The sequence below is a fragment of the Chinchilla lanigera genome, unplaced genomic scaffold, assembly GCF_000276665.1.
Source record: "Chinchilla lanigera isolate Chin_1 unplaced genomic scaffold, ChiLan1.0 scaffold00070, whole genome shotgun sequence".
Taxonomy (NCBI): domain Eukaryota; kingdom Metazoa; phylum Chordata; class Mammalia; order Rodentia; family Chinchillidae; genus Chinchilla; species Chinchilla lanigera.
In genome coordinates, this window is record NW_004955471.1 from 2,927,546 (window position 1) to 2,941,512 (window position 13,967).

General features: G+C 42.2%; 1 protein-coding gene across 1 annotated transcript in view; it reads left to right on the top strand.

Moving 5' to 3' along the window:
* The window catches only part of Arhgap10 (Rho GTPase activating protein 10), a 295,503-nt gene that overhangs the window by 170,483 nt on the left and 111,053 nt on the right, over positions 1 to 13,967 (top strand). The window contains exon 16 of the mRNA XM_013522864.1: positions 13,099 to 13,173. Coding sequence (XP_013378318.1) covers positions 13,099 to 13,173 — 75 coding nt within the window. The remainder of the gene's footprint in view (positions 1 to 13,098; positions 13,174 to 13,967) is intronic.

Below are 13,967 nucleotides of genomic sequence, written 5' to 3' on the forward strand. Positions count from 1 at the left end.
GCTGGCCTCGAACTCTCAACAATCCTCCTGCCTCAGCCTCCCGAGTGCTGGGATTACAGGGGTGCGCCACCATGCCCGGCTCCAGCTTACTTTTTTACTTTCCTCTCTTCCTGGCCACGTATGCTTGATGGACTTGAGTCAGTACTTTCTCATTTCAGTATTTGCCACAGGAAAGCTATTGGAGGAAAAATGGTGACGGTGTGGTCACAGTTCTTAAAAATTAGCTTCTACCTAATTTTAAGGCACTTGTGCTGCTTCTGTGTGAACAAATTTTCTTGCACAGCTTAATGGAGACTGGTAGGTGACCCAAGACTCCTGGCTCAGAGGCTCAAGGTGATGTATTACTCTCAGTACCTAGAGTATTGTATTTTGTGCAGGTTCTGTGAGCCTAAGTTCCCAAGGCCACTGTAGGGTGTCCAGCTGATACCTGGTGATGTAGGATATGTTATAGGGGTAAAACTCTGAACTTAGCACACTCATATTTTCTAACAGTGCACCTTCTGGTCTGGGGAGAGGTATAATCTCTATTTTGCGAAGTTGTCAGTAGACCTAGTTTTTCTCTCTAGAGGGAGACATTGGAACAGAAGGTGTCGGCGCTGTCCCGGGGCATTGGTGGAAGAGGATGGGTGGTTTATGCAAGATGTTCTGTGAGCAGCAGAGTCCAGTGTGTGACAGGTCCCAGGTGCGGTGCTGCATGGTTGGCCTCAGTTCTGTAGGGCGGGTGAGCTACTGACAGGTTTGAATATCAGTGTGTTGTGATCTCTGAGAGGGCAGAGACTGGTGAAGTGGGGGAAGATGGAAGGCAGATAGATGCTTGGATTTTAGAAATAATTCAGATAGGAGATGATGGAGTTGTATTAGTGTTTGGACAGTGTGGAGGTTCCTGAACTGGAAAGTAGGATTACCATATGACCCAACAGTCCCACTCTTGGGTATGTACCCAAAGGAAATGAAATCAGTAGGTATAAGAGATCTCTGCCATCCCATGTTCATTGCTGCACTACTCACAGTAGCTTAAAAAAGAGTAGAAACAACCTAATCCTCTGACTGATGAAGAAATTATATCTGTACATACAAGGAGTATTACACAGCTATAAAAAAGAGAAAAACCCTGTCATTTGTGACCACCTGGATGGAACTGGAGTTCACTAGGCTAAGTGAAATGACCAGGTGTAGAAAGACAAGTGCAGCATACTCTCACTCATGTATGGAATCAAAAATAGTTGAATGTGTTACAGAAATTGAGAGCACAGTGGTGGTTATGGAGGCTGAGAAGAGTAGGGGGAGGAAGAGGTAGAGAAAGGGTGACAGGTGGGTAAATGCTAAGGTGTAGTTAGGGGTCAGAAGTTTTTGTGTGCTGTTGCACAACAGAGTAACTACAGATAAAAGGACAAAAGATTTTGAATGTTTTCACTTTAAGGAAATAATAAATGTGTCAAACCTGCTGTAAACATGACATAATGTAGATGTATATTGAAGTGTCACATGGTGCCCTGTAAATATACACAACTTTAATATCTTCACGTATCAGTTAAATATTAAAAATGAAGTTGGAGCATTTAAAAGAAGGTCTCAGTAGGAAGAGGTATTTGGGAGCTGAACAGAATCTGGTGAATTTTTGGAGATCGGAAGAAAGGGACAGGGAGAAGGAAGAACTGACGGAACTTCCCACCAACGTAGTTGATGCCTGCAGGCAAGACAGAGTTTACAATGGGACGATGTTTGGGAGGAGGATAGACGGGTCTCACGTTTTCTGAACTCAGTGTACCTGTGATACATCTGTGGGAAAGAGGCCGAAGGCAGGAGGCGAGACCAATGGACACCATTTTCATGGAGGTGAAGTCTGAGGGGCCAGAACAGCCGTTTGGGTGGATGGTAGTGGGAGGAGAGAAGGAAGTGAAGGACAACATCTCTGAATCTGGGCGTTGAGAGGATGAGAGGAAAAAGAACAGAGAGAGCAGCCACGGGACAGGGGGAGAAGCAGGCGACAGGAGGCCAGGGACTGAGAGGAAGAAGTCATCTGTGTCAGAGGCTCAAGAGGGTTTGGGTAGAAGGAGAGCCAAGTATCCACCTTCTTCCTGAAGTCAAGAAGTGGTTGGGAAGTCAAGAGGATAAATGACTATAGCTCGGTTGTACTTCGCGTTTTAATGAGTTATTTTTCTCACAAGAGCCTTCTAAGAGCAATAGCAACTTCTTATTCCCATTCACATGAGCAGCTGATGAGAAGACCTGAGATTTACTTGTAGAGATCTCAGAGCGAGAAGGCCACAGAGGACCACTCAGGTCTAAGATTCAGTACTTTGCTCTTAGCCACAATGATTGAGGAGAGATGGAGGCTCTACCGGCTCATCTCCTGAAGGTGTTGAAAGAGGAAAATTTCTAAAGAACATGGGAGCCATAGACAGTAGATGAGGGAAAATTTCAGTATCACTTGCTGGATGTGCTCACCTACATTTAGATTAAGTTATACCTGCCTTATTTCCGTACTGACTCCCTCCTAGACCCCTGAAGATGTACCAGCAGCCAGTGAAAGATTGGCTGCTTGCCTGAGAATCTCTGCAGCACCTTACAAGGTCTCGGTAGCAGATATGTCAGTGTGGAATCTGTATTGGACAAGATTTCAAATCCTAATTTGTAGCACTTTCTGTTCGAATGTTTTACTTGCTCTGTTGCAGTCTCCAGAAAACTCAGTAGACAGTCATGCAAATATATATTACTCACTAGGCTTGGTTGTATAGGTGGATCTAAGGCTAGAAACAAGTTAGGGTAAGCCTGCCACGAGTCACCGAGAAACTGGCAGTGCTAAGACTGGGATTCTGGTTCATACTAGTCAAGTTGACTTTGGCCACTGATGGAGATCACTACAAAGTGTCTCGGAGCAGGATTTAAAATTAATCACTTGGCTTTCTGTATTTACTTAGGAGTCTGTCCCAGGCCTATCGGACTTGCTTGGAGAGTGGCAGTGGGTATGCAGTAAGTGAACCTCTCCATTCCACTGGTCCCAGTGGAAACCTGTAGTGGCCTGTGATGCTGTGACACCTCAAAGGGCAAGACAGGGCCACAGCTGAGGACACCTGGCTCTGACTCCAGTTTATAAGATAAAGATTGCAGCTCCAGCCGTTTGGCTCCTGCTGTAAATGTCAAGCTAGACATACAATAGTTCTCTTAATTGGCAAAATTTACTGCTTGGAGAAGTCTTTAAACTAACTTCCCAAGGTCCTGCTCAGTTCCTGCCTTGCCTCAGTATCCCTTTCCTTTATTTGAAAACCAAATAAATTCAGGCTGTCTGATGGAGCTCTTTGTCTTTACTCCTGAGAGAGTTCTGACTTTCCTGGACTCTCTCAAAATCATATCCATTGTCTCTCTTTAATTAAGCTGTTTGTCATATACTCGTTTAGGAGGTTGTGGGCCTGATTAGTCCCTGATAGCCACGAGGGATGGGGGCAGAGGAAGAGTTGATGCAACCTGTTGATGACAGAGAAGCTGAGTTCTGCCCAAAGGGACCACACTCTCTGTGAGATAAGCCCTTTGCCAAGGCTCGTATTGTGACAAATGGAAGGCGCTTGGTATGAGTCATAACTGGTCCCACTGAGATCCTGGGACAGGTCAGTATAAGACCTCCTGGAGTGTTTGGCCCCCAAGGGGTCCTGATGAATGAGGACGCTTCGCGTTCCTTTGTAGCTTTCCTCTGGCCCCTGTCAAGACACTTTTCCTAGGGGTTTTGCCAGTTGTGTGTTGTAGTCTGGTCTGGGGTGCAGCGTTTCTCCTGTGTTAGCTGTGAACCAGAAGTGAAGCCAGTCACATGTCATCTACGGTCCATTTTGATGAAGGTTGTAGCTCATAAACCAACCACCTACTGTGTTTGGGGTTTGGATTTGAGAGGATGAGATGTAGCCAAACCTACCTGTGTCTTTAGAGTCTGAATTACTAGTACTTCCCAAAACACTGGCTCAAACCTGGAACTGACACTTGCCTTGTGTTTCTTCCATCTTTTGCTCCTGTGGGAAGCAGAAGTGGATGTGGTAGCCAGCCTTGTGGACACAGCCATCCCCAGGTGCCAAGCGTTCTCTTTTCTCCGGTTGTCTCTGTTCTGTTTGGCCATGTGAATGAGATTGTGAGAGAAGTGCCTGCAGGTGTGGAGGCTGGTCCTCAGTACAGATGGCTTGCACAAGCAGAGTCTGTGAAAGCCGATGTGCAAAGGAACTCAAGAACTCCATAGAAGGGAAAAGGCAGATATGCTCTTGGCAGATAGTAGCTGTCTGTAATGTTTTTCTGCCTGCTGCTCAAATAATTATCATCCAGGGGAAGAAATTGCAAATGTTATTGGTGGGTAGCAGCTTTATATTTTCCATGAGTCATTCTTAGTCAATAAATGTTGGCTGTCTTCCTAGTGCATGATTTATTTTATGAAAGTGGATTGTAGACTTACATGCCTTGGTTAGAGGGACTTACATGTGTTGTGCATAGCTGTTTTGAAATTTATGCTACAGTTAAAGCTTTTAATGATTGCTTGAATTAATTGTATGTGTGGCCCATGCTTATAGTTTACAAACATTATCTCTAATTTTCAAAACAATCCTGTTCCATCATTAACTCCATTATTCAAAGGAAGAAGCTGAGGCATAGCTTGAGCAGCTTCCAGTAGGTGGTAGAGTTAGATGTTTCTAGGATGTTCGTAACTTAGACTTGTAATAATTCCTATCTAACAACCTTAAGAAATTTATTTGTAGAATATGCTTTTTAAAAAGTAAAGGTACCAAGTCTAGAAAGGATAAAATATTACTGGGTACTATTTTGAGCTTTTCATCTTTAAATAGCTATAGGTAATCTTTGACCTCTGTGCTTATTAATTGCCTCTTATCCTGCTCTTTGCAGCATTTAATGCACTGTATGAAATATAATTCATTCTTAGGGCTAAGGTAAGTAAATACAATATCTTAGTCACTTTCTTCTGTGGTGTTGAAATACCTGACACACATAACTTCAAGGAAGACAGGCTTATTTTGGCTCACAGGTTTTAGAGGGTTCGGTCCGTAGGTGGCTGTCTCCAGGGCAGAAACAAAGGGTCTGGTGGAAGAAAACTGCTCACATTGTGGTGCCCAGGAAGCAGAGTGCCCAGAAGAGGAGCGTGGGAGGGAGATGAACCATGCCAGTTCACACCCCGTGACCATCTCTTCCTGCTCTTGCAGCAGGGTCCACCTCATAGGAGCACTTTCTACTATGGATTCCTCAGTGAATTAATCCACTGATGAATATAGTGTGACCATGATCCATCTAGTCAACACACAAAAGATTTGGGGACTTTTTTTTTTTTTTTTGGTTTTTGGTTTTTCTCCGGTACCGGGAACCGAACTCACGACCTTGTGCTTGCCAGGCAGGCGCTTTGCCGCTGAGCTAAATCCCCAGCCCCGATTTGGGGACTTTTGAGATCTACACTGTAACACTACAGTACCTGAAATTTATGTTAGTGAATGTGAAGAATGTGTGTCTTGGATAGAACAGGACAAATCATACATGGTTCTGTTTGCATTTAAAATCAACTTAATATAAATACATATTTTTAGCAGAACCTTAAAATATTAAGAATTGCAGAATATTTTGGGAGGGTATCTTTGTGTGTGTGTTTATTTTTATGTAACCCAGTGTGGCAAGTGGCCCAGAAAGTGTTTATATTGACATAGGCATTTAAAAATAGTGTTTGTTGAGGGTTAGTTATAAATATATATAGGGAACACATTATCACAGTTTTCTAATCCACCTATGACCACAAACAATATCCAGTATCTTTGAGTTTCTTCATTGCTTTTCTATGAGTTACCTTTTATAGCACATCATTCTTAGCATGTTCCTAGGGATTTCCTTACAAGTTTTTACATTTGTTGTGCTTTTCTCTTTTTAAGAGTCGTTCAACATTAGCTAATATTTATAATCATATGTAAAATACACAATTATAATTAGGAGATACTTTAAATAGTGATTAGTATTTACATATGCATAAAATGTTTTTTCATTATACAACTCAGGGGAATTTGTCTTTGCAGTGCTAGAGAGATATATAACCCTATATTTGTATTTGTGCTTGCACATGCATATATTTATCCACACTTGCCTCATTAAAATGAAGTGTTTCAGACTTTTGATGTAAATCCTGTGAATGTGAACATGAGCATGAATGACCTTCTACCCTGTTGTCAACACACACAAGTGCAAATGAACGATTCAGTCACTCCACAGATATGAAGTACCTTGTTCCATTGAGGTGCGCTGCAGGTTACTAGATGAGAGCTGAGCAAATGTAGTTTCTAGACCATGGAATGTGATCAGTTCTGTGGAAACATACAGGTGCAGAATCTTTTGGAGTAAACTGTTACCATCAAAAGTGTGATCACTTTGAGCTCTTGTTCATATACTATTTATATATACTAAATTTATATATTTATGATACATATATTTGAGAGACCTTTTCTCTCTGTTTTTTTTCTTTCCGTATTCCCTTTGCTAGTTAATCATTAGATTATGAATCCATTATTAATTCCATTTATTAATTTATTCCATTCCTTTGTCAGTTATATCCTTTATGTTGAGGAACTTTTAGAATATTATTAGAGAGTACAGAGTTATCAGCTATAGATCCTGCTCCCAAATGCAGAAAGAAAAGCAAAGCAAAAAAGAGTTTATGATCCTGTTGGTCTCAAGCAGCTCTCTCAAATTTAATTCTGTCTTGAATTTTATGCTATATTTTCACCTTGTTCTCTTTCAGTGCCTAAAATGTAGTAAGTATTCAGTATTTTGTTTGGAAATTAACAGGAAATTACATTTTACATACCTTCTGGTCTGCTATCATTAATTTCTAATTTCTTCTTCCTTTCATTTTTATTTTCTCCTTCTTACCTTTAGTTTTTTAAATACTTTTCTACTTTATTTACTCTAAGAGCCACTTTCTGTTTGTTTATTCACTGCATTTATTTGCCAGTTGCAGCCTTCTGTGGTTTGGATGTGTCTCCCAAAGGTCTGTGTTGGAAATTTAATCCTCAATACAAGGAGGTTGAGAGCCGATTAGGTCATGAAGGCTCTGCTGTCATGCATGGATTGATGCTGCTACCAAGAGAGTGGGTTTGTTATTGCAGGAATAAGCTCCTGGTAAAAGGATGGGTTTTGTCTTCCTTTTCCACCATGGGAAGACAGCAAGAAGCCTCTCACCAGATGAATCTCTTGGATCTTGGGTTTTCCAGCTTGTAGAACTGTAAGCCAAATAAATTTCTGTTCATTATCAGTTACTCAGTCTGAGGTATGCTGTTACAGGAGCAGAACACAGACTAGTGCACAGACCCTCCAGTGTCTGCCTCCACTTCTGTTGTTTAAGTGAATTCACATTCCACCTCTTAAATCTTATTTTCCTTTTGCATCTAACTCTTACAGTAGTTCCTTATTGGCCTAGAGCAGTAGTGTACCTTTTAGAGCTTTCCGTCATGCACTGTGGCACACATATTAGGTTCCCCCTGCTGCCTTGGAGTATCTTCCCCTCTCTCAAGTCTCCAGCCCACCTTCATGGTCCTGTGGGTGCCCATCAGAGCTCAGGAGTTCTGTGCTAGTGTCCTCTGGAGCCGGATGGACTCTGGCTCTGTTGATAACATTTGGGCTCTGAGAAGCAAACAAATGGGCAGAGCTGCTGCTGCTGAAACTCTCTGACCCTCTCCTCATGGAGGACACGGGTTTTACCTGATGACAGCTCTGTGGCAGATTGGAGGAGCTAGGAAGTAGGAAGTAAGGCACATTTGATTTCTGCTTATCCACCATACCTGGGGATAGCTGTTATCAGCTGCTCCTTACTGAGATGCAGAGCAGCTGACCTTTACTACCCATCAGAACCGCCTCATTTAGAAAAAGAAAAAAACATTTAGGCCTATAAACACCTCAATAAGAAATATTTTTCACATTTTTGTGAAAAATCAGAAAGTATTTTATTAATGATGTGCATTGCTGATAACCTGTTTTTACATCCTGAAAATGTTACAATCACTTGGATATTCTTGGATATTTTGACTTTCAGTTTAGAATTGTGATTTTCATTTTGGTCATATGAATATGGATATATCTAAATATATTCAGATATGTCAATGTACATATATATGAAATGTATATATGTAGTCATATATATCCATTGAATTTGGAAAGTGACAGGGAAAAAGGCAAAGCTAATTTCGCAATTCTAACACTTGACTAGAAATAGTGATTCTGTAGATCTATAGGTACATCTATGATATAGAGATACATATATGTGTACATACGGCCATATACAGACTACATACAGGAAGAGCGCATGCACACATGAGAGAGCTGTACTGCCCAGTTAGTTTCACGCCAGGTCAGTGTAGCTGTAGCTATTTTCCCTCTACCTCCTCTATGCAAGCTACCATAGAAACAAAACCCAAAAGAGGCTGGTTTTGATACTCAGTTGGCCTAGTATCTTTCTAGGTAATACCGCTCTGCTTTGGGGTGGAGGTGAGAGGGTAGAACATAGGTTCTCTGTTGTTTAATTAAAAAATACTGGGGCTGGGGATTTAGCTCAGCGGCAAAAGCATCTGCCTGGCATGCGCAAGGTCGTGAGTTCGGTTCCCGGTACCGGAGAAAAACCAAAAAAAAAAAAACCAAAAAAAAAAAAAATACTATGGCTTGATATATTTTGGAATATAGATTTAAAACAGAATTTTTAAGGTGATGAGGGACATGCACCTTGTAGTATATGCATGTCCACAAAGATTTGACTTGGAGATTGCTTTTAACATGTTGGAATATGAACATTCACACTGAGTGGGACAAATAAGACTTGTTGTCAGGTCAATCGTTCAGACTTTCGATTTTTGGAATTGTGTCTAAGTATGAGCTTAAGTGGCTTAAATAGTGAATTAAAAGGAATTATGAGTTACATTCAGGAAAAGAACATTTCTATGGATGAGTGTCAGAAAAGGTAGGATTTCATTTGAAGGGTTAGCTGGAACTGTATTTTACTCCTTGCTCAGTCTTGGGCAGCTAGAATTGCATGTGGCAGATATTTGGTGAGTAAATATATATGGCAGATGAAGTAAACTTATGAAAATAAGGGGTAGAATGTCCCAGCTGGGGGAGACTTCCTCCTGAATGTAGTCATGAAGGAGGGTGTGAGCTTGGTTGGTTGAGGGCAACAGCGGACTTCTCTAAGGTGAATACTCTGGAAAGAATAAGTAGGTGAGGTGGCGCCCACTGTTGGTGCGTGTGTGTTTTAGCCTGATGTGCTTTTTAGGCTGGGGAAGGTAACCTCGTCTGACTTGTCCTTCACTTTTAGAATGGGATTGTGGGGGACCGCAGATAGTGAAAGTGATGTGAACAATAAAAAGACAGGAAATAAAGAGAAGATGGCACTGGGAATGGATGGTGGTGGTGTGTGTGTTTCTTGGCAGGGATTCCTTACTGTATGAGCCTAAAGTTCAAGGCTGCATTGAGGAGGCAGAGGTTAGTCTGTGGCTTTTAAAGAAAAAGTGGACATTGACCCCTTGAATTTGGGACGTGAGAGGGAAAAAGTCAAAGCTAATTTCACTAGAAATAGTGATTGGCTGAAAGAGGGATGTTTGGACAAGCTGGAAAGGGCCTGCTGAACCCACTAGTCTGACTTGGTGTGTTGGTGGGTTTGTATTCTTCACTGTATTTGATAGTTTTTGTTGTAGTTTTGGATTTTGCAAGGGGAACAATACAGGACGTATGACTTACAGAATTATTTTATAATAGTCATCCAAGGGGTCGTATACAAAGAGAGTGCAGGAAATCTATCCACACACTAAAGACCAGAACAATCCAGCCAAGGGCTTGGATCCTGTGGCAGTGTCCCGATGAGTCCAGTTGAAGACCTAGAGCCCAGAACAGCACCCCCCATGAGTCCAGCTGGAGGCCAAGAGCCCTTGACAATGTCTCGCACAAGTCTGTTTCATGGATCTAAACTGGGAAGGCCCAAAGGTCAGTGATAGAAGCTAGAAAGTCTGTGCCTATGGAATGAAGGCTGTGTGCCAGCAGGCTGAGGGATCTGCACTGGAGCCAGGAAGCAACAAAGTAAAGACAGGGCTCCCTGGAAAAGTACCACAGCCATTGTACCCATTGTACCTCAGCGACAATGAGGTCCTGACTCCTCTGATGGTGAGAACAGCTGAGTCCATAGCAGGAACACCGGTGTGACAAGCTTTTCCAGGACATTGAACAGTGCACTGTCCTCCCCTCTGGAGCCAGGAAGTGATGCTCAGAGTAAGGACCAGATCTCCCCAAGGTAACTGAAGCCCTTCTCAGTGGCAGCTAGGTCCCAAGCTCCTTTGACGATGATAACAGCCAAGTTCATCAGGAAAGCCAGCATGACAGTCTCCTCCAAGAGAACTGACAGCTCCAGAAACTCCCTAACAGCTTCTCTTCTTGTCCAGTTCTCTTTTATGCCACTGGCAACAAACCTTAGGTGGGCCTCCCACACCCAGCACCGCCACTGGCTCAGTTCAGTTACAAGTTGACTACTACGTTTCTGTATGAACACAATGTGCTCCTCGATATGATATATGTTCCAGTTCTTATTTTGTAGTCCAGAGCCTTTAAGAACAGCATAATAAGAAACAAAAATTCTACAGGACTTAATTATTTTACGTGCCATTTCCAAGCAGCTTTTGTAGGAAATTTATTTAAATTTCAATAAAAAAAAGAAAAACTGTTGAGCAGCTTTACTTCCACCGTGCACCTTTCATCATGCATTAGCAATTAACTTTACTTCTCTCAGGTTGATGAATTTGAACTTGATCAATTATCTGATAGTAATTCCCGGCATAGCGTGATTATTATTGCTGAAGTAACATTCTTATTTCATCTCTCCGCACACTAGAAGCACCTTTCACAGAGGCACACATTTGACTGCAGCATATGACTTGCTCTTTTGGCTTCTGGCACTGAGGTCAAACTTGTTAAATAGAGTTGTATTGAGCAAATTCCCTGGCGTTTTAAACAAAGTGGGCATGCTCTCTGGCTCCGGAAAGAGGCTCGGGCTATTCTCCTGTAGCGGGCGGGAGTGTTCTGTTTTTGTTTTTTGGCAATTTGCTTGTCTTTTTTACCAACTGCCGCCAGGGCTGTGCTGCCCTTTGCACCTGTCTTGGGGCCTGGAAATGTCTGCTGCTGGATTCTTCAGCATTCTGAGCAGACTCGTGCTGGGCCAGGGGCCTTCGCTCTCTGCCTCCTCTGAGCTGAAGTGAGATCACTGAGAAAGCTGTGTGTATCAGCTTTCTAAGCTGCCGTAACAAGGTACCTGTGGGGTTCTAGAAGTCCACTGTAAAGCTTTTGGCAGGGCTGATTTCTTTTGAGGCTTTTCTCCTTGATTTGTCTGCTTCCTGTGTCCTTTGGTCTTCTTTCTGTCACTGTCCCTGTCTAAGTGTCCTCTCCTTTTAAGGACACCAGTTAAATTTGACTGGGGAACACCCTGATGACCTTGTATTAAATTAATTACCTTCTAAAAAGACCTTATCTTGAAATACAGTCACATTCTGAGGTGCCAGGGGGTCGGGGACTTGAACATACAGATTTGGGAAGTCAGAATTTGGCCTGTAACCAAAGGAAAAAGAGGACATTTGAGAAGCTTAACAGATGAATAAGGGTGAATCAATAAAAGAGAAAAAGGAGCAAAAGAAAACGCTGATTTTAGCAAGGAGTGATGAAAGTTTGAGCATGTACAGGCCATTGTAATTTACAGAACATGTGCTGGAATCATTTTGTTTCCCTCCCAGCATAGCATAAGGCGTAGGAGGCTGCCTTCATGTGACATGTAGCACTCAGACTCAGAGAGGCTTCCTGAATTTGCTTTTAATTAAGTGTGGTGAGCTAGACTCAAACACAGTCCTTACACCACTGGTGGTGAACCTCAGCAGGCTGTGTGTATCACTGAAAGCTCTGAAAAGTTCCCTTGCCATCATTGCCTTTGGCTTGGTCAAGTATTCTTTTCTTACCCCAGGCAAGGAGGTGGAAAGAACGTTCAACTCCTTTGCAAACTCTATGGTCTTTTTGTTGTGGAAGCTTTGGACATGGGAGTTTCCAACTTGTTGTGTTCTTATTTAACAAGTTTATAGTGCAGAAATTCATGTTAGGCTAGAAAGAGAGGAGGTAGAGGGGCAGGGAGGAGGAGGAGGATGGGAGTTTTCATGTATAAATCAGTACGGAGATGGACTAAGTGAGCTCCTGCATTCTCATCACGGAGACTCAGCAGTTGTGTAGCTTTGATCACAGTTGCATCGTCCATGCCTTTCTACCCGTCAAAGCAAATCTAAGATTGGTTACTTCTACCTATTCCAGGGTACAGCCCTAAGTGGACATTTTCATTGCATAAGCTCAGTGCTCCTCAGAGTTTCACTCTTGCTTCAAAATTGTCATTTATAGTAGGTTTGCTCTGATCAGAATCCAAATAAGGGCAGCTGTTCAGTATCCTAAGTTATATTGGACAGTGGCTTTTCTTGCCTCTGACTGTTCAGCTCAAGGACACCTGATGTTTAGATCCCCACAGAGAGAGGATGCATTGAGTTGGTTTATTTTGCTGTAAAGTGGGTGGTGATTCACACTTGGGCAGAGCATATGATGATTTTTTTTTAATAGTTCAATTCTGCTTTATTTTTGACTGAATTTCCAGGTCTTCAGGAATCATCCAAGCAATGATTGCTTTCTATGTACTAATCACCATATTATCTTTAAAAGGTTAAAATAAAACTTTCCAAGAAAAATGTAAACAAGTAAAGAAACAAAAATCCACGTGTTTTACTGGATCTTTACAAATTGCACTGGGAGGCATTTTAATGTATTCACAGTGCTTGACTTTGATTCATTACATTTTTGTCCACAACGAACATTGTTTTCTGAGCTTATTTTCCAACCACAACTCATGAATACGAAGCTGGTAAAACAAGTTGGTAAACATTGTTTTTGTCAAGTGTTATTTTTATCTTCAACAGGAATGCTGCTAATGTGAGTTAGCAAAGATTCGGATGCAACTATTTAGTGATGACAGCTTTTGAAATACCATAGTCTTGTGTTTTGCTAACATTGTGTCTCTTCCAATAGGTATAAATGACCAAGGATTATACAGAGTTGTGGGGGTGAGTTCAAAGGTCCAGAGACTTCTGAGTATGTTGATGGGTATGCCTCTTTTCTAATCATTTTTCCATGATTTGTTTATGTTCATTGATTTCACACCTTAATATGTCATAGTAATGTGTCTCATACTGGTGAATCCATTCTTCTGCTTAGATGAACTGTCTCCTGAGCAGAGACCGTTGACTTAGATTAGTATTTGCATCAGTTTAGGTGATCTCCTTTGTCGTTTATTAAGAGATAAAGGAAAAAAAGCATGAGGCTCATGGGCTGCTTCCTGGGCACATCTCTCCCACTGCTTGCTTCCCACAGCAAAGTGGCAGTCAGGGCTCTGTGATTTGCACAGCTTCCAAGTCGCCTGTCCAGAATCTTGACGGTACATGTGGTTGGACAAGACCACTGGGATTCGCTCATTCTTACGGAGCTTCCAGAACTGTCATTTGACAGCAAGGGTCTGAGTCTCGGGGATTCATTGGTATGCACAGTGGCGTGTTTGTAGTTCGCACCAGGCGCTTCTCCAGAACCATGCCTGCTCCATCTGTGCTGATAACACAGTGTTCTTTGGCATCGCAGACTGAGGAAGCCAGAAAGTGAATTCATTTCATTACCCCAGATGTTATGTGAATGACAAAGCACTTTTCCATTACACACTATTGTCAGTTCAGTGCCACCTGTAAGACACACCACTTCTCCGCAGCCCCAAAGCCTGCTGCCTCTTGGAGTGATGATGGCTCATCAGGCTGGAGGCTTAGCAAACCATTCTGTCATCCTGACCTTGCTCCTTATTAATTTATTCACTCTCTCACTTTAATTAATCAGTAGTAACAGTGCCCTCAGGT